General features: G+C 45.9%; 1 protein-coding gene across 1 annotated transcript; it reads right to left on the bottom strand.

Annotated features, from left to right (window-relative positions):
• Nucleotides 1-10,492: 10,492 nt before the first annotated feature.
• On the bottom strand, nt 10,493-21,520 carry LOC120375529 (zinc finger protein 135-like; the record flags this gene model as incomplete). The annotated part of the gene is made up of 2 exons (XM_039496226.1): nt 10,493-11,770; nt 21,431-21,520. Coding segments are annotated over 2 exons (1,368 nt in total), but the record flags the coding sequence as incomplete, so codon positions are not given.
• Nucleotides 21,521-21,723: the final 203 nt, after the last annotated feature.

The raw sequence follows: 21,723 nt of genomic DNA, 5'->3' as shown, positions 1-21,723 counted from the left end.
CGCACTCCCGCGGGGCAGCGTTTGGCTCTGCAGGGAGTGAAAGACGCTCCCCGCTCATCCAGCGCCCTGCTGCCTTGCGCACAGCACTTTGAGGGGTGTGGCTGCGCGCGGCAGCCGGGCTCCGAATGAGCGGGAAGCCTCATGGTAAGGGGTCCGGGGCTGGGGTGGGGTTGGGGTATGCGGGGGGCAATCAGGGGACAGGGAGCAGGGTGGGTTGGATGGGGTGGGATCCTGGGGGTGGTTGGGGTGGGGTCTCTGGAGGAGCAGTCAGGGACCGGGGGTGGATGGGGCATGGGAGTCCCGGGGTCTGTTAGGGGGTGGGGGGGTGGATAGGAGACAGGGCAGTCAGGGAACAGGGAGCAAGGAGGGTCCTGGGGGAACAGTTAGGGGTCTTGGGGGGGTTCAGGGACCAAGGAGCTGGGGGGGTTGGATGAGTCGGGAGTTCTGGGGGCTGTCAGGAGGTAGGGGTGTGGAGAGCGGTTGTGGCAGGCAGAGAGCTGGGGGGTGTATGGATCCAGAGTTCTGGGGGTCCTGTCAGGGGGCAGGGAGCGGTTAGATAGGCATGGGAGTCTGGGAGGTTCTGTCTGGGTGCGGGGGTGTGGATAAGGGTTGGGGCAGTCAGGGGACAGGTAGGGGGTAGGTTCCTAGGGGGGCAGTCAGGGGACACGGGGCAGGGAGGCTTAGATAGGGAGTGGGGTCCCAGGAGGGGGTAGTCAGGACAAGGAGCGGGGGGGAAGGGAGTTCGGGGGGGCAGTCACCCAGCCCTCTGCCCGGAGCCCTGACCCCCCCAAGCCCCCCAGGCCCCTGGCCTGAGCCTTGCACCCCCACACCCCACCCAGGCCCCGGCCCTGAGCCCTGTACCACCCGCCCTCTGTTGACTCCTTCACCCCTCCACCCCCCCGACCCCAGCTCTGACTCTGGCACCCCCACACACACCCAGCCCCCCTACTCTGACACCTGCACCCCCTCACATGCCCCCAGCCCTGACTCTGGCACCTCCCACATCCCCAGCCTCCCCACATCCCATGCACCCCGCACATCCCCACCCCCCACCCTGAGCACCAAACGGGAGCTCCTGCACCCCTCTGCACACATTCCCACCTGCACCCCTCACACCAAATGGGAGCTCCCCAGGTAAGTGCCCCCACACCCAAACCTCCTGCCCCAACCCTGAGCCCCCTCCTTCATTCTAGCTCCTGGCCAGACCCTTCATCCCCAGCCCTGTGCTCGGTCCATTCCCATCCTCAGCTCAGTGCAGAGAGAGGAAGAGAATGGGCCAGAACCAGGGAGAAGGTAGGTACCCACTGTATGTGGGCAGAGCCGGGACCCCAGACCGGCAGCGGGCTGAGCGGGTCCGGCAGCCGGGATCCCGGCTGGCAGGAGCCGGAGGATGGAACCCCTGAGCGGCAGTGGGCTGAGGGTCCCGGCTGCTGGCCCTGCACAGCCCGCTGCCGGTCTGGGGTTCTGGCTGCCAGACCCTTCCCAGCTGGGGTCCTGGCCGCAGGCCCCACTCAGCCCACTGCCAGCCTAGGTGAACAGAACCCCAGACCAGCAGCAGGCTGAGCAGGCCAGCGGCGTAAGATCAACATTTTAATTTAATTTTAAATGAAGCTTCTTAAACATTTTGAAAACCTTGTTTATTTTACAATACAACAATAGTTTAGTTATATAATATAGAGACTTGTAGAGAGAGACCTTCTAAAAAACATTAAAATGTATTACCGGCATGCAAAACCTTAAATTAGACTGAATAAATGAAGACTTGGCACACCGCTTCTGAAAGGCTGCCAACCCCTGGGCTGGAGGAACCTGAGAGTACATTTCTATTCTAATCTAATCTACATTTCTATTTGTTTGGTTTTTGTAGGTTAAATTAATGCAGCCTCTGGTCCACTCTCTCAAAGGGTGTAATGTTGCTGTGCACAATGAGAAATCTTGGGGAAAGATTGAAATGAAATGGAAGCAGCATATGGTGGCAGAACCTAAGGAATTAAAAGCCCATTGATTCTTACGTGTGTGCACTGCCTCTGAACCAGAAGTGTAATTTTTCTCGCTTTGTGGCTGCAGACAGTAAAATATTTAAATATCTATCAGGGATGGTCTAGACAGTATTTGGTACTGCCATGAGAGCAGGGGACTGGACTCGATGACCTCTCGAGGTCCCTTCCGGTCATAGAGTCTATGAATCTATGAAACTCTGGCTTTTCCTGAATGCTGTAGACACTGGAGAAGAATAATGGGGGGAGAAGAAAGACAGAGAACACAGAGAGACAATCAATGACTGAAGATGTCCCAACTCCATCTTGCTCCTCACAGGTGTTCAGAAAGCTGGGTAGATGTAGGTTTCAAATATCAAGGGGCTCTCCACATACCTGATCTCTCTCCCCCGGCTCCCATTTTAGCATTAACTTTTATTTTGAAATTTTTGGATTACCCATGAAATACTCTTTCCAAAACTGTATTGCAAGTTGGGTGGGTTTTTTTGTTGTTTTTTTGCTTCCCTTTTGTTGATATCAATATAATTGTAACAGCAAAGGAATCTGTAGGAGCAAAAACTGACTCAAAACTTTATTTCCCCATCATGCAGGAACATGGTACAAACAGCTCACGCAGCTGGAATCATCACACGGAAGCCAGGGGATGGGAGATGCAGGTTTCCAAGTGTTCTGTCTTCTCAGATGACACATTCCAGCCCCTTGTATTACTCCCTCCTGTGTGACCTGCTCGGCTTTGACACACTTATTGTCTCATTCTATTGATAATGTGATTGTAACACAATGTGACTGAAATTAAACCACTTCCAGACAAGGAACCAACAAAAGAGAAAAGCCATTATTGCATTGGCTAGGAATCAAACCCAGGTCAACTGTTTGGAAGGCAGCTATGCTCACCACTATACCACCAACACAGCTGGCGGGAGCAGCTTTCCTGCAGGCTACGTGTGCTGGCAAAGGGGGTTACACGTGACCATGGAGCTAGTAAGCACGGTGGATGGGCTGGAAGCCGCCTGACAGCTGGGAGCAGAGTTAGGGGGTAAAGGTGAAAACAGATCTCAGTGGGAGCTGACCCCACACCCAACCTGCCCCTAGGAGAGGGGAACTGAAGCTCAATTTCAATCATAGAAAAATCTTCCCTAAGAAGGAAGGGGACGGCTTGTTTTAAAGACAAGGTTTGTGGGTTTTGCCCACTACATACAGAGGGGCTGGATATTGCTGAGTCCAGACAAGACTCTGGTAGGATAAGGAAGAAATTCAGGCTGCCAGTGAGCTGAAGGAGGGAGATGATATTCTGACAGTGATGGACACCTCATCTTAAAGGCCTTTGTCTGCCTCCTTCTAGTGACTGTTTGGCACAGGAATGCAGCCCCCACTCCTGGGTGTCTCCTGTGGAAATGATGTTTCTGTGCAAAACACAAAAGCTTTTCACAGAAAGGAGGGAAAGGAAATGGCCATGCCATGCAGTGGGACAGGAATGTAAGGAATGAAACAGCAGATACTTCTCCCAGGTGCATTGACTTTGAACCTTGTTGTTTGCCGTGTTGTTATATCCCTGTTGTTCCCTGGACATGAGAGGTGGGGCAGGGAGGTGGGGGCTCACATATCGTCTTTCAAAGGACCAAGGAAGGGAGTGTTATTTACTCCTTCTCATAACACAAGAACTAGGAGGAGTCACCAAATGAAATGAATAGGCTACAGGTTTGAAACGAAGTATTTCTTCGCACAACGCACAGTTAACCTGGGGAACTCTTTAGCAGAAGATGTTGTGAAAGCCAAGAATAGAACAGAGTTCAAAAAAGAACTAGAGAAGTGCACAGAGGATAGGTTCCTCGATGGCTATTAGCCAGGATGGGCACGGATGGTGTCCCTCGCCATTGCTTTCCAGAAGCTGGGAATGAGCAACAGGAGAACCACAGAGCAATGACAAAGCCAGGCTGTCATGGGCGAGTAGTTAAGGGGATGCACTAAAAATCCAGTGGAGTCATCCCCCTCCTCTCCACCCCCAAGCAGCTTTGAATCTTGATGACTCTGATGCTGAAATTCCACTGCCTCAGCATCCTCAACCCCCACTGGAGGCCAGTGTAGAGTCTTTAGATCCCTGTTCATATTTCATACTCCAGCTGATGCACCATTCCTGCCCAGCCACTCATTGTCTGCCCCAGGAGAACCAGCTGGTGGGCCGCACCCACAGGCAGACAACTCATACCGCTCCCCTCAGAGCAGCAGCCGCAGCTGTTGGCAGCTAATCCCCACCTAAGGCTTTGGGGAAGGAGATGGGGATCACGTGTTATTTCTTTCGTACATCGAGTCTCACTGTGTTTGAACATATTTCTCTCTAACTCTGATATAAATTTAGAGCCCCTCCCCCCATTTCGGCTTTGTAAGAGCCTCATTTCTGTACATAAAACATAAGAACAACCCTACTGAGTCAGACCAATGGTCCATCCTGCCAAGTGTCCTATCTCCCAAGAGTGGTCAAAGCCAGATGCTTTAGCGGGAATTAACAGAACACATAATCATGAAGTGATCCATCCCGTCACCCATTCCTAGTGTCTTTACAGATGTGAACACAAAGAGACACTTGCAGCTACTTAGAATCATAGAAGATTAGGGTTGAAAGAAACCTCAGGAGGTATCTAGTCCAACCCCCTACTCAAAGCAGGACCAATCCCCAACTAAATCATCCCAGTCAGGGCTCTGTCAAGCTGGGCCTTACAAACCTCTAAGGATGGAGATTGTACCACCTCCCTAGGGAACCCATTCCAATACTTCACCACCCTCCTAGTGAAAAAGTTTTTCCTAATATCCAACCTAGACCTCCCCCACTACAACTTGAGACCATTGCTCCTTGTTCTGTCATCTGCCACCACTGAGAACAGCCGAGCTCCATCCTCTTTGGACCCCCCTTCAGGTAGTTGAAGGCTGCTCTCAAATTCCCACCTCACTCTTCTCTTCTGCAGACTAAATAACTCCAGTTCCCTCACCCTCTCTTCATAAATCATATGCCTAGGTCTCCTAATAATTTTTGTTGTCCTCCGCTGAACACTCTCCAATTTGTCCACATTCTTTCTGTAGTGCGGGGAGGAACTGGATGCAGTACTCCAGATGTGGCCACATCAGTGCCAAATAGAAGGGAATAATCACTTCCTTTGATCTGCTGGCAACATTCCTACTAATGCTGCCCAATATGCTGTTAACCTTCCTGGCAACAAGGGCACATTATTGACTCATATCCAGCTTCTTGTCCACTGTAATCCCCAGCTCCTTTTCTGCAGAACTGCCACTTAGCCAGTCTGTCCCCAGCCTGAAGCGGTGCATAGGACTCTTCCATCCTAGAGAGTAGGAATCTCCACTTGTCCTTGTTGAACCTCATCAGATTTCTTTTGGCCCAATCCTCCAATGTGTCTAGGTCACTCTGGACCCAAACCCTACCCTCCAGCGCTTGGATTCTTTATGTGCTTTCACAGAGCAAAGAGCACATGTTCCATGATTTCATAGGGCAGAGTTTTATGCTATAGGAGCTTTCCCTGTGTGGATCAACATAGATGCACATTGTGACCCTTCTCAGGGTGCTGAGGGCCGTGACTCTCCTTGTGGCCACCTGCCACAAGGAATAGGGACTTTTGCATTTGGCAGCTGGATGTCAGTGACCAAACTCACCAGCCTGTCAGGCAGTCAAGCACCCTCCTCTGAGCGACAGCAACCTTAACAGTTGACAATAAAGACACCTTAACCCCTCAGTTTCTTCAATGTGTCCCCCTCTGGGGTCCAGCTCCAATCACCAGATACTCAGGGTATGTCTATACTATCTGCCGAATTGGCGGGCAGCGATCGATCCAGCAAGGAGGGGGGGGGGGGTTTGATCTATCGCGTCTAGTGTAGATGCAATAAATCGATCCTCAAGTACTCTTCTGTCGACCACTGTACTCCAGCTCGGTGAGAGGCACAGGCAGAGTCTACGGAGGAGCTGCAGCAGTCGACTCACCACGATGAAGACACCATGGTAAGTCGATCTAAGTACATCGACTTCAGCTACGTTATTCATGTAGCTGAAGTTGCGTAAGTTAGATTGATTCCCTCTCCTAGAGTAGACCAGGACTCAGAAAAATCCCAGATCCTCTCTGCCCGAAGCAATGGTACATCCCAGGTTACCAGTTTTACTGCAGCCCACTGCTACTGGATCATACACAGCACTTGAGCACAGTTATTGAACAAAGGGAAATTTCTTTAACAAGGGACAGAGATTTAAACAAACAAATGTGAATGATGGAAACCAACTGTTACCAACAAAACAAAATCACAAAATGCAACCTACACTTTTTAATAGTTACCTTTCCTACCTAAGTAGATTGAAGTGTGAGGTGACAGTCTATTGCAGTGACTGCTAGTCCCTAGGAGCCAGAGCCCTGCCTTTCTTGAAGCACCACTGGTCATTAGTGATCTCCTTGGTGAATGGACCTAGAGTGTTTCTCTCCACCCTGTTATAAAATGAATCAGTCTTTTGTGTATATTCACAGAAAGGACCATTTCCTCATTGTCATATTGTCGTTTACACTTCCACAGGGTTTCGATGTCTATAATTTGTCTTTGATAGTTTTCCATTGGCTTTTCTGGGCTGGTGCAAAGATTGACAATGCAGCAACACATTGCATAACTGGCTAGCAAGGGACGGGTGACAATTCCCTCCCACTTGAATGGGCCATTCCCAACAAGACCTTTGATTGGGGTGACTCACTTTCATGATAATACCATATGGGCATAATTTTCCATATACTAACATGACTCCTTCAATAGGACTCATACACACCTCTTGAAGTGATCAGGAGTAACAATAATTTACAAGCTTTCAGTAGAGATCTCACTGCTATGCTTCCTGGATAAATATCATAAAAATCAGTGCATTAGGTGTGATGAGTTTGTCAGGTCTGAGGCAGGAGTTTCTTGTGAATTACTTTCACCTCTCTGCCAATTGGCACACTCTGATAGAACAGAAAGGACAACACAAAAAATAGAGAAAGGAACAATCATATACTAAAATGACAATGGTTGGAACTCAACATTTCTCTCAGTCTTTGGACTGATGGGTACTAAGAGCTTTTCCCTCAGTTGAACCAGGTGATCGGACAGCTGGCTCAGCCCTCCATACTAGCAGATTTCTCACATATAGGGAGATGGGTCAAAATTGGAATTGATGTCATGACTCACTTCCCAGAGGGGATCAATCTGTCTAAGGCTGTGTCTACCCTTCAAACACTGGAAATATTCTTCTGACAACCTAACACTGTCTACACTGGGGCTTTGGTCACATTAACTACTTCTCTCAGTGGAGTGGATCTTTCACACCCCTGAGATATGTGGCCATGTCAACATAGTTTTTCAGTGTAGACCAGCCTCTGGATGGCTTTTAGATATGAAAGGCAGTGGACTTCAGCCTTTTCCTTGGTATTGATGGTTGACAACTGCAGCTTTCCTACCTGCTGGACACATCCTATGACAGATGTCAGGCCTTTCCTTTGCAAATTAGAGAAGTGGGGAAGTCAGTGACGCTTACAGTGTAAGTGGGTAAAAACTTACACAACTTGTCTCCTCGAGAAGTTTTCCTTTTAATAGAAATTGACTTTGAAGCTAAGCAAAGTATGCTCTATCTGAAATACAAAAAAAATAAAACCTATACAGACCCAATATTCTCTTATACACTCTTTGTAACACCTATTCTCCCATCCCAACCTTTGGAGTGAGGTTTTCTACCAGGTTTACACTACAGGGGGTAAATTAAATCAAATTAACTTTTGAAGATTAACCATCATTTCCTGTACAACTAAAAAAAGAAAAAACCACAAGACAACTTTCAGTTTTCCAAAATAATTCAGATTATCAAATAACTAGTCTCTTACTCTAGCCAATAACATCACCTATGATTTCATTTTCACTAGTAACACTAATATATTCAAAGATCACAAATTCTGGTCACATATTTAGTTTTCTTTTAATCCCCATTGCCAACAACTGAACCTTGGCTCAAGTTGTGGTTTGTCCCAACACTTCTGTGAGTTCATATATCTCTGGTTCCTCTGCCAGGCGTGTTGGTGGAAGGGGTCTCCTATGTGGGAATGTTAGCATCATGAGGAAAAATACCTCTCTTTTCACACTTTAAATCTTTCAAAGTAGTAGGAAGTAGGGGAGAAGTGATACAAATGCAGAAAACACAGGAGAAAACTGTCTGGGCTACACTAAAGACATTTATCGGTATAATTATTGCTCAGGGGTGTGAAAAATCGATATAGCTGAGCAACATAGTTACACAGCTCTAATCCCCTATGTAAATAGTGCTACATCAGCAGGAGAGCTTCTCCTGCCAACATAGCCATCTGAGACAATATTGATTTAAACAATTGAACTACACTGTGATCATATGCACTTCCTTCAGTTAGTTGGGGATCTGCTGTTGTTCACAATTTCCAAGTGGAGATTTTAGATCACTGCTGTGTCTTTGTTAGCATGGCCAGTAAATTGGAGAGTTCTCTTCTATTGACAGAACTGAACTTGAACTTTCTCCATATCATCATGGAAGGATGGGGAAAAAGCAAAGCTGAAGTGAGAAATGATGACTTTAGCAAATGGTCATTTGTCTTAAACTCTCCAATAAATCTGAGCTGAACTAATATCTAATTGTGTGACCACACAACCATCAAGAAAGATAGAAACCGAGATCACAGAGAGATAAAATACATGACAATGAAAGTGTAAACTGAAATTCCAGAGCAGATTACATCTAATTATTTAGAATCAGGACAAGAGATTCTCCCATCACATTCTCCTCTGAACCATTCAAACATATTTCAGTGAGTAACTGTCTCAATAGTCAGTTATGTTATTTACAACATGTTTAGTATCCTAGCATCCCCATAATGGGGGAAAAACAGCCACCTTGCCAGAAGTGGCTTTACCAATAGATGGAACCTGGGATTTAAACTCGAAATGATCACACTGCGATTAGGATCCATTTGAATTCCCCTTCCTGGTCTTTGATACTTTTCTCACCAGTCATAGCAACTCTGGCATAGGATTAAATAAGTCAAAGCATCATCTCCAAGCACAGACAACTGAGAACTCTTCATCACATGACACTTTGAGAAGTGGAGGGGTAGAATGTGAGGACGATAAACTCTGCCTGGTTCAGACAAAAGGTAACAGTTCTGCCATGATGGGGAAGGAGGGAATCTCTGAGTCACCCCATCTCCTTCCAAGTATCAGAGGAGTAGCTCTGTTAGGGTACATCTATACTTACCAGCCGGGTCGACGGGTAGCGTTCGACTTCTCGGAGTTCGAACTATCGCGTCTAATCTAGATGCGCTAGTTCGAACTCCCGTCGACTCCGGAACTCCACCACCGCAAACGGTGGTGGCGGAGTCGATGGGGGAGCCGCGGACTTTGATCCCGCGGCGTCTGGACAGGTAAGAAGTTCCCCCCCCCCACAAGTGTAGAGCAGGCCTTAGTCTGGATCTGCAAAATGTGACAAAGAGTCCTGTGGCACCTTGTAGACTAACAGACATATGGGTGCATGAGCTTTCGTGGGTGAATCCCCACATCGTCAGATGCATGTAGCGGAAATTACCAGAGGCGGGTGTAAATATGCAGGCAAGAATCAGTCTAGAGATAACAAGGTTAGTTAAATCAGGGAGGATGGGCCCCTCTTCTAGCAGTTGAGGTGTGAACACCAAGGGAGGAGAAACTGCTTTTGTAGTTGGCTAGCCAGGGACAGTCTTTGTTTAGTCCTGAGCTGATGGTGTCAAATTTGCAGATGAACTGAAGCTCAGCAGTTTCTCTTTGAAGTCTGGCCCTGAAGTATTTTTGCTGCAGGATGGCACTTTTAAGTCTGCTATTGTGTGTCCAGGGAGGTTGAAGTGTTCTCCTACAGGTTTTTGTATATTGCTTATGCTCCAGTACGTATTTTAGTCTATAAGGTGCCACAGGACTCTGTCGCTTTTTACATCTCCTTCCAGTATCACAGAGGCTGAAATGACAATTTTTTCCTGCCCCTGCTCTTCATTTAAATGTAATATGAAAAGTTCCCATGATAACTGCTCTTCAGCACAACATGAGAACAACTGGCAATGATACAATCTGTAACACTGGTGACTCTAACAATAACTTTGCAATAGGAGGAATGGTATAAATGTGACGCTCCCTGGTTCCTGATAGGAAGGGCACACTAGAATTACTCATGGGAGAATGGAGTTGATAGAAAGGATAAATGAGTCCACCTCAAAGAGGTCAAACTGCAAAATGCAAAAATAGGCCACTCACTCATCTGGACAAGCTGAGGGATATCGGTGCTTCAAACAGCTTTTAAAAGTGGGAATCAGGAAAGTATTAAAGTATTGATAGCCCTAGAGGTTTTTATGGTGTTGATCCCCCTTGCAGATTCTCTGATGGCTCACATGGTCTCAGTGGCAAGACAAGGTTTTCCCACACTCACTGCTTCCATTGGGTCGCATACCTGTGTGGATTCTGAGATGGGTAAGAAGGTGTGAGCTGTGATTGAAGGTTTTCCCACACTCACTGCATTTATAAGGTCTCTCACCGGTGTGGATTTTGTGATGTTTAGAAAGGCCTGAGCTGCTAGAGAAGCTTTTCCCACACTCATGACATTCATAGGGCCTCTTCCCTGTGTGGATTATCTGATGTTTAGAAAGGTCTGAGCTGGTAATAAAGCTTTTCCCACACTCATGACATTCATAGGGCCTCTCCCCTGTGTGGATTCTCTGATGAACAGAAAAGGCTGAGCTGCTAGTGAAGCTTTTCCCACACTCACGGCATTCATAGGGCCTCTCCCCTGTGTGGATTCTTTGAAGAACAGAAAAGGCTGAGCTGCAAGTGAAGATTTTACCACACTCACTGCAATAAAAGGGCCTCTCCCCTGTGTGGATTCTCTGATGTTTAGAAAGTCCTGAACTGCTAATGAAGCTTTTCCCACACTCACGGCATTCATAGGGCCTCTCCCCTGTGTGGATTCTCTGATGTTGAGAAAGGGCTGAGCTCCTAGTGAAGCTTTTCCCACACTCATGGCATTCATAGGGCCTCTCCCCTGTGTGGATTCTCTGATGAATAGAAAGGGCTGAGCTGAAAGTGAAGGTTTTTCCACACTCACTGCAATAAAAGGGCCTCTCCCCTGTGTGGATTCTCTGATGTTTAGAAAGGCCTGAGCTGCTATTGAAGCTTTTCCCACACTCACGGCATTCATAGGGCCTCTCCCCTGTGTGGATTCTCTGATGTTGAGAAAGGGCTGAGCTGCTAGAGAAGCTTTTCCCACACTCATGACATTCATAGGGCCTCTTCCCTGTGTGGATTCTCTGATGTTTAGAAAGGTCTGAGCTGGTAATAAAGCTTTTCCCACACTCACTGCAATCAAAGGGCCTCTCCCCTGTGTGGATTCTCTGATGAACAGAAAAGGATGAGCTGCAAGGGAAGGTTTTTCCACACTCACTGCAATAAAAGGGCCTCTCCCCTGTGTGGATTCTCCGATGTTGAGAAAGGGCTGATCTGTAAGTGAAGGTTTTCCCACACTCACAGCATTCATAGGGCCTCTCCCCTGTGTGGATTCTCTGATGTTGAGAAAGGGCTGATCTGTAAGTGAAGGTTTTCCCACACTCACTGCATTCATAGGGCCTCTCCCCTGTGTGGATTCTCTGATGAACAGAAAGGGCTGAGCTGCAAGTGAAGGTTTTTCCACACTCAGTGCATGTATTTTTCCTCTTTCCCATGAGGACTTCCTGCTGTGTTGTGGTTTCCTTGACGCTTTTCTGAGTTCCCCGACAGGAAATAAATTTACCCATTTTCTCCTCTGGCTGGTTTCCTTGCTCTCTTTCTGGTCTGTGCTGAATCTCACAGGATTTTCCCTGCTCATGACTCCTGGACACATTCCTTTTCGATCTTTGCGATAATTCTCTGTGTTTAGCCACTTTCTCAACATTTTCCTGCTGAGAATTCTGCTCCTCTTTCTCACACACCATTGCGTCACCTGCTGTGATAGAGACAGAAACCTCAAACAGGGATGGAAAGGGGAAGGCCAAACCAAAACAAGTGCTGGAGAGACGTCAAATAAAAATCGGGAACTGAACTCCCCCAAACTCTTCCCCAAACAGGAGAGAGGAGGGGATCAATTCGGCCCTCACATCCCATCCAAACTCACAGGGGAAAGGGAGGAAGCTACTGCCTGGTGTCTGCTAGGGTCTACAGGAAGCCATGAGCTATATTTACCCTGAGGATACGACCCCTGCTAGGGACAATAATGAACTGAGAAACCTTCCAAGGGCTTTGTAGGGCATCCCAGATGTTTCCTTCAGGCACTTACAGATTCTGAGTTGGTTTAATCTTTCCTCACCTGTGCAGGGAACTCTCAGGATCTCTCTTTCCTCTGAACCCTGGAGGTCTGGGACCCATGGCTCATCCCCTTGTTCCAGATGGGAGATTATATGAGGTTTGGAAACTGGAAACCCTGCTCAGATGAAAGAAAACAAAGGAGTTCAGCTGATTTCATATGACTGTGTCATAAAAAACACTATTAATTTAACTTCAGTGCTTACTGTGACCCAGTGTGCCTGGGGCAGTCCACACTGAAAATGCCAAGATCAGGACAGGCTGAAAAAGGGAGAGCAGATGCTCCCAAAACTGGTGGTTAACACGGAAGTTAAATTCACCGATCAGTCACCAACTGTGCTTCTGATCCCCCACACTGGTTATCGAGAAACTGAAAAAAGACATCACATGGCCCCCTTTACTGCATTCCAGTTCTCTGACTCCCAATCAGCACCTAGGTCCGGCACAGTGAGAGGTTATTTAAAAACTCTGCTCACATAAACAAAGTGTTCTTCTGACCCCAGAGTCAGACACATTACCAGGTCTGTATAGGTTTGGATCTTACCCAGAATACTATGATGCCAGCCAATCCTTAGCATCTAAACTAAAGGTTTATAAGCAAGAAAGCATCTCAACTAAAGGTTTATTATAAAAGAAGGAAAGAAAAAGGAAGTTGTTAAAATGGGAAAACAGTCAGAAATCTATATATCTGGTTCTTAGCAGTATTGGTGAGTTTCTGGCTTGAAAGGCTCTTCGGTAATGATTTTTTGCCCCAGATCCCTAAGTGGCCCCCTCAAGGATTGAACTCACAATACTGGGTTTAGCAGGTCAATGCTCAAACCACTGAGCTATCCCTCCCCCCACATCATTCAGTCCTTTGTTCCAGGGTTCAGTTTGTAGAGAAGTTGCTCCAGAGGTAGGAAGAGGGACTAAAGACAAAATGGAGATGATGCAGCTGCCCTTTATATTCCTTTTGCCAAGTGGCTTCTACTTCCTGTGTCCCAAACACAAGCTTCACAGCACAGGGCATGGAAAAGCCTTGGAGGTCTCAGTACACAGGCATATCCCTGCATGTCTTGCTGACTCAATAGGTGTCTCCCCTTGATCCTTTCAATGGGTTCATATTGGTATTTATAATAAAATAATAATAATATAAAATGTCTCTCAATTCCATAGAGTGTCACTTAATAAACCAGTGAATTCCCAGGACTGGTTCCCAGGTGTTTGAAGATGCCGAACACCTTGCTTGTGAAGGATTGAAATACCCACATATATGTTGGGAACACACAGACGGACACTGTGCAAGTCTGTGCCCCTATGTTCACTCTTCTAGAAAATTATGATCAATTTTGTTCATAGTATGTGTCATGGCTGAATCTCCACTCTGTCACTCCGAGTGCAGAAAGTGGGGGCCCGCCAGGATTCTAAAAATTAATTTGTGCAACTCTAATAAGAACATAAGAAAGGCCGTACTGGGTCAGACCAAAGGTCCATCTAGCCCAGTATCTGTCTACCGACAGTGGCCAATGCCAGGTGCCCCAAAGGGAGTGAACCTAACAGGCTTTACAAGTAATCTCTCTCCTGCCATCCATCTCCATCCTCTGACGAACAGAGGCTAGGGACACCATTCTTACCCATCCTGGCTAATAGCCATTTATGGACTTAACCACCATGAATTTATCCAGTCCCCTTTGAAACATTGTTATAGTCCTAGCCTTCACAACCTCCTCAGGTAAGGAGTTCCACAAGCTGACTGTGTGCTGGGTGAAGAAGAACTTCCTTTTATTTGTTTTAAACCTGCTGCCTATTAATTTCATTTGGTGACCCCTAGTTCTTGCATTATGGGAATAAGTAAATAACTTTTCCTTATCCACTTTCTCAACATCACTCATGATTTTATATACCTCTATCATATGCCCCCTTAGTCTTCTCTTTTCCAAGCTGAAGAGTCCTAGCCTCTTTAATCTTTCCTCATATGGGACCCTCTCTAACCCCCTAATCATTTTAGTTGCCCTCTTCTGAACCTTTTCTAGTGCTAGAATATCTTTTTTGAGGTGAGGAGACCACATCTGTACACAGTATTCAAGATGTGGGCGTACCATGGATTTATATAAGGGCAATAATATATTCTCAGTCTTATTCTCTATCCCCTTTTAATTATTCCTAACATCCTGTTTGCTTTTTTGACCGCCTCTGCACACTGCGTGGACATCTTCAGAGAACTATCCACGATTACTCCAAGATCTTTTTCCTGACTTGTTGTAGCTAAATTAGCCCCCATCATGTTGTATGTATAGTAGGGGTTATTTTTCCCAATGTGCATTACTTTACATTTATCCACATTAAATTTCATTTGCCATTGTGTTGCCCAATCACTTAGTTTTGTGAGATCTTTTTGAAGTTCTTCACAATCTGCTTTGGTCTTAACTATCTTGAGCAGTTTAGTATCATCTGCAAACTTTGCCACCTCACTGTTTACCCCTTTCTCCAGATCATTTATGAATAAATTAAATAGGATTGGTCCTAGGACTGACCCTTGGGGAACACCACTAGTTACCCCTCTCCATTCTGAGAATTTACCATTAATTCCTACCCTTTGTTCCCTGTCCTTTAACCAGGCTTGTATTAAACCCCCAAAGTTACAGCTTTTCTCTGACCTTGGCTTGGTAAATGCTGCCACCACCCAAATGCAAAAAAACCCAAACCCTTGGACCCAGGAAGGAGCACTTGAGAATTCTTGCCTCTGGGGTAGCCTCAAGCCCTTTCACCTCCTCTCCGGGAAAGAGCTGAGAAAGAAAACAGAGGACATTAGCTGTGGCTACCAGTTAATCAAACAACATGCACAAACCTCTTAGGGCACCAAAAATCCAACCCTGTTCTTAAAAGAGGAAAATTTTATTAAAATTGAAAAGGAAAACAATAAATCTGGAACTTAGGCTTTTGCTAGATCTTAAAAGAAACAATTGTTGTAAGCACCCAAAATAGCTTTCTTGGGGGTTCAGCTTAAAGCTTAGGCCTGGTCTACACTAAAAAGGGGGTTCGAATTAGGGTACGCAAATTCAGCTACGGGAATAGCGTAGCTGAATTCGAAGTACCCTAATTCGAACTACTCACCCGTCCAGACGCGGCGGGGTCGAACTCCGCGGCTCCCCCGTCGACTCCACCACCGCCGTTTGCAGTGGTGGAGTACTGGAGTCGTCCGCGGCGCTTCCGGAGTTTGAACTATCGCGTCTAGATCAGACGCGATAGTTCGAACTCCAAGAAGTCGAACTCACCGCGTCGACCAGGAAGGTAAGTGTAAACGTACCCTTAGAAGCAAACAAAAGCATCTGGGATAGCACAGAGGAGCTCCAAAAGCCAAAATAAAAAATATAAATCTGATTGTGTTTGTCTAAACTTCCCTGTCCAAAACATTTCTTCTAGGGATGGAAGATGAATTTTCAAACCTGCTTCAAGCCACACACAGCATCGCTACTCTGTGTTGCCTTCTCCGGAGAACAACAGACAAAGGGAAAGTTACTGTCCCATTTAAAAAAGTTCTAGTCTTTCCATTGGCTCTTTTGGTCAGGTGCCCACTCCTTTTCTTTTACCTATGGCCTTGTTAACCCTTTACAGGTAAAGCAAGCAGAGAAGTCACACCACCAAGGATTTTACAGCAATCTGGCTGTCTGGGTGTTTATAAAAGGGAGATCCCTCCCCTTCATTTATCACTATATGGCTTGTGAGGTATCATTTGAAGACAATCTACTGAATATCCTCCTTAAAATGTGTAGCAACATTGTATGTAAAGTTATGAGATTTTACGGTATGATATTACTGAAAAAGTTGCAACCCTAACCCTAAGTTCCTCAGAGATAGCAAGGCAAAAGCTGGTCAAATAGCCATTCTCCAGGAGGGGGAAGGTGTGAAGACGACATTTACATTCCATCACAGGGACCACTTGAAGCTCATATCCACGACAGCCTGTCACCATGACTCAGCTGAGAACTGGATTTGTTTCTAGTACAAAGGACTGAATTATAAAGAGAGGTGAGGAAAATGCATGAGACTCTCTCTCTCTCTCCCCCCTTTCCCTCTGCTCATGACAACTCCTGAAGAACTGAATGTGGGCAGCAGGGGCAGGTTCGAGGGATTCCCAGCTGAAAGGAAAGCCAGCCTGTCTCAGCAGATGGTGAGAGAAACATTTGTTTTAAATCATTTTAGCTGGTTAACTTAGACATTAGTTTGTGTTTTATCTTCCACTTCTTTCATAAACAATTCTGACTTTTATGCCTCATTACTTGTAGTCACTGAAAATCTTTTTTTTTTCCCTTCAGTAGTTAACAATCTTGGTTTATTGTTTTATCTAACCAGTGTGGTTGGATTAAAGTGTGTTGGAAACTCCATTTGGAATAACAAGTCTGGTGCATGTCATTTTCCATTGATGAAATAACAGATTTCATATGAGCTCCCACTGTTCAGTAGTGTGCTGGACAGGACAAGATGCACATTTCTGGGGGATGTCTGGGAGCAGAGAATTTTCTGGGGTTCTCCGGTGGGGTACTGTAATTCGGGAGTTGCTGACTAGCAGCACTCAAAACTGTGTAGCTGGGAGCGAGTTACATGCTGGAGACTGTGTGTTACCTGCCCAGGAGTGGCTGCTCTCACAGTAGAGCAGTGTAAAAGGCACCCCAGCCTGGGGAACTGAGGGGACACAGCTGTTCAACAGTCCAGATTGTACTGTGCTTAATGTCACAGACACTCAATTTCAAAGTCTCCTAAAACACATAGAAAGTAAATCCATGTCCCAGAAATCGAAGTCTCCAGAGAGAGGGCAAGTCTCCCTGGCTCTGCTTCTTGCTGACAGACAGGTCCAGAGACAAAGAGAGAGTCCTGGGGAAGCTGGAAACATAAGTGTGGGGCTCAGTGGAGAAAGGGGAGAGGAAGGGCAGGGATATTACTGAATGCAGCATCTCAGCACTACTAGATGTCAGGATAACATATAGTGCAGCCCACTGGAAAACATAATCCCAAATATACATATAAAATGATGGGCTCTAAATTAGTTATTTCCATTGATTTATATAAGGGCAATAAGATATTCCCTGTATTATTGTCTATCCCTTTTTAAATAATTCCTAACATCCTGTTTGCTTTTTTGACTTCCGCTGCACACGGCTGGATGTCTTCAGAGAACTATCCACAATGACAAAAAGATCTTTTTACTGATCAGCTGTAGCTAAATTTGCCCCCATCATATTGAATGTATAGTTGAGGTTATTTTTTCCAACGTGCATTACTTTTCATTTATCCACATTGAATTTCATTTGCCATTTTGTTGCCCAATCACTTAGTTTTGTGAGATCTTTTTGAAGTTCTTCACAGTCTGCTTTGGTCTTAACTATCTTGAGCAGTTTAGTAACATCTGCAAACTTTGCCACCTCACTGTTTACCCCTTTCTCCAGATCATTTATGAATAAGTTGAATAGGATTGGTCCTAGGACTGACCCTTGGGGAACACCACTAGTTACTCCTCTTCATTCTGAAAATTTACCATTTATTCCTACCCTTTGTTCCCTGTCTTTTAACTAGTTCTCAATCCATGAAAAGATCTTCCTCTTATCCCATGATAACTTCATTTATGTAAGAGCCTTTGGTGAGGACCTTGTCAAAGGCTTTCTGGAAATCTAAGTACACTATGTCCACTGGATCCCCTTGTCCACGTTTGTTGACACCTTCAAAGAACTCTAACAGACTAGTAAGACATGATTTCCCTTTACAGAAACTATGTTGACTTTTGCCCAACAATTTTGTTCTTCTATGTGCCTGACAATTTTGATTCTTTACTATTGTTTCAACTAATTTGCCTGGCACAGACATTAGACTTACCAGTCTGTATTTGCCAGAATCGCCTCTAGAGCCCTTTTTAAATATTGGCGTTACAGTAGCAATCTTCCAGTCACTGGGTACAGAAGCTGATTTAAAGACAGGTTACAAACCATAGCTCATAGTTCCCCAATTTCACCTCTGAGTTCCTTCAGAACTCTTGGGTAAATACTATCTGGTTCTGGTGACTTGTTACAGTTAAGGTTATCAATTAGTTCCAAAACCTCCTCTAGTGACACTTCAATCTGTGGCAATTCCTCAGATTTGTCACCCACAAAGGTTTGGGAATCTCCTAACATCCTCAGCCATGAAGACTGAAGCAAAGAATGCATTTAGTTTCTCCGCAATGACTTTATCGTCTTTAAGGGCTCCTTATGTATCTCAATCGTCCAGGGGCCCACTGGTTGTTTAGCAGCTTCCTGCTTTTGATGTAATTAAAAACATTGTTATTACCTTCTGAGTTTTTGGCTAGCTGTTCCTCAAACTCCTTTTGGCTTTTCTTATTACATTTTTACACTTAATTTGGCAGTGCTTATGCTCCTTCTATAGACACCTCACTAAGATTTGACTTCCACTTTTTAAAAGATGCCTTTTATCTCTCACTGCTTCTTTTACATGGTTAAGCCAAGCCACAGTGGCTCTTCTTAATTCTTTTGCTGTGTTTTTAATTTGGGGTATACATTTAAGTTGGGCCTTTAATATTGTGTCTTTGAAAAGCGTCCATGCAGCTTGCAGGGATTTCACTCTAGTCACTGTACCTTTTAATTTCTGTTTAACTAGCCCCTCATTTTTGCATAGTTCTCCTTTCTGAAATTAAATGCCACAGTGTTGAGCTGTTCTTCTCACCACAGGAATGTTAAATTTTGTTATATTATGATCACTATTTCCAAGCGGTCCTGTTTAGTTACCTCTTGGACAAGATCCTGCACTCCACTCAGGACTAAATGGAGAGTTGCTTCTCCCCTTGCAGGCTCTTGTACCAGCTGCTCTAAGAAACAGTCATTTAAAGTATCGAGAAATTTTGTCTCTGCATTTTGTCCTGAAGTGACACGTACCCAGTCAATATGGGGATAATTGAAATCTCCCACTATTATGGAGTTCTTTATTTTGATAGCCTCTCTAATCTCCCTTCGCATTTCATCCTCACTATCACTGTCTTTGACAGGTGGTCGATAATAGATCCTTATTGTTATATTCTTATTAGAGCTTGGAATTACTATCCAGAGAGATTCTATGGAACATGCGGTTTCATTTAAGATTTTTACTTCATTTGAGTCTACATTTTCTTTAACATACAGTGCCACTCCCCTCCCCGCACCCTGAGTATGACCTGCTCTGTCCTTCCGATATATTTTGTACCCTGGAATGATTGTGTCCCATTGATTATCCTCACTCCACTAGGTTTCTGTGATGCCTATTATGTCAATATCCTCTTTTAACACGAGGCACTCTAATTCACCCATCTTATTATTTACACTTCTAGCATTTGTGTACACGCACTTTAAAAACTTGTCACTGTTTATTTGTCTGCCCTCTTCTGATGTGTCAGATTCTTTTGTGTGTGAATGCTTCTCGTCTGATCTGGCCCCTACTTTATCCTCTTCCAGCCTCTCTTCCTGACTAAAACTAGAAAAATCTCTATCACTACACTCTCCTCTAAGAGAAGTCTCTGTCGATCCACGTGCTACTCTGCAGCCATTGGCTTTCCCCCCATCTCCAAGTTTAAAAACTGCTCTGCAACCTTTTTAATGTTAAGTGCCAGCAGTCTGGATCCACTTTGGTTTAGGTGGAGTCCATCCTTCCTGTATAGGCTGCCCCATCCCCAAAGTTTCCCCAGTTCCTAATAAATCTAAACCCCCCTCTCTCTACACCATCATCTCATCCACGCATTGAGACTCCGAAGCTCTGCCTGCCTACCTGGCCCTGCGCGTGGAACTGGGAGCATTTCTGAGAATGCCACCATAGAGGTCCTGGATTTCAGTCTCTTTCCTAGCAGATTAAATTTGGCCTCCAGGACATCTCACTTACCCTTCCCTATGTCATTGGTATCTACATGTACCATGACCACTGGCTCCTCCCCAGCACTACACATAAATCTATCTAGATGCCTTGAGAAATCCACAACCTACGCACCAGGCAGGCAAGTCACCATACGGCTCTCCCGGTCATCACAAACCCAGATATCCTTGTTTCTAATGATCGAATCTCCCATTACTAACAGCTGCCATTTCTTAATGACTGGAGTTCCCTCCCCCGGTGAGGTAACCTCAGTGCAAGAGGTTACCCTAACACTATCTGGAAGGAGGGTCCCAACTATGAGAAGCTTTCCCTCTGCCCCCGTTGACTGCTCTCATTCCCTGGGCCTTTCATCCTCCTCAACAGTGTGGGGGGCTGTCTGACCGGAGTTGGGACAATTCTATAGTGTCCCGGAAAGCCTCATCAACATACTTCTCTGCCTCCCTTAGCTCCTCCAGTTCCAACACCCTGGCCTCCAAAGCCTCCACACAGTCTCTGAGGGCCAGGAGCTCCTTGCACCAAATGCCCACATACATACATAACATAAGAACGGCCGTACCGGGTCAGATCCAAAGGTCCATCTAGCCCAGTATCCTGTCTACCGACAGTGGCCAATGCCAGGTGCCCCAGAGGGAGTGAACCTAACAGGCAATGATCAAGTGATCTCTCTCCTGCCATCCATCTCCACCCTCTGACAAACAGAAGCTAGGGACACCATTCCTTACCCATCCTGGCTAATAGCCATTGATGGACTTAACCACCATGAATTTATCCAGTTCTCTTTTAAACGCTGTTATAGTCCTAGCCTTCACAACCTTCTCAGGTAAGGAGTTCCACAAGTTGACTGTGCGCTGCGTGAAGAAGAACTTCCTTTCATTTTCTTTAAACCTGCTGCCTATTGATTTCATCTGGTGACCCCTAGGAAGCTTCTGTTGATTATGCTGCACTTAACCCTCAGTTTTACTTGAGCAAACAGGAGATATTTGACACTGTGCGATACGGCTCCTGTGCTCCGTTCCCAAAGTGTTCTGCAGCAGGGGAGGGTCTCTGGTAGTGTGTGTGTCACTGGCATATTGGGGTGATGCTGAAACAGGGCAGAGTAGAGGTGGCATTGTGGGGCTGGCGTAAACCTTCTCTCTCCACTTCCCCTTCCAAGAACCGAGGGGACAGTAACCCTTACCCAGTGAGGTCACATTCTCATAGTTCTCCTGCATGACATCCCAGTAGAGGGCTCTCTGAGTGGGGTCCAGCAGAGCCCACTCTTCACTGGTGAAATACACAGCCACCTCCTCGAAGGTTACTGGCCCCTGAAAGAGCAAGAATCCAACACTCAGTACCTGCTGCCCCATTCAAAGCCCCACTATTTGTGGGGAGAGGAGCCCATCAAAGGGAAGCCCTGGGTGGATTGCATTCAACAAAGTCCCACCCCTACCCTGCTCAGAGCATCCCGGAAACATCAGAGTGAGGGGACAAAGAGAGCCCCTTA

Source organism: Mauremys reevesii, linkage group 12 (assembly GCF_016161935.1).
Source record: "Mauremys reevesii isolate NIE-2019 linkage group 12, ASM1616193v1, whole genome shotgun sequence".
NCBI classification, from domain to species: Eukaryota; Metazoa; Chordata; order Testudines; family Geoemydidae; genus Mauremys; species Mauremys reevesii.
This window is presented reverse-complemented; position numbering and strand designations above follow the sequence as displayed.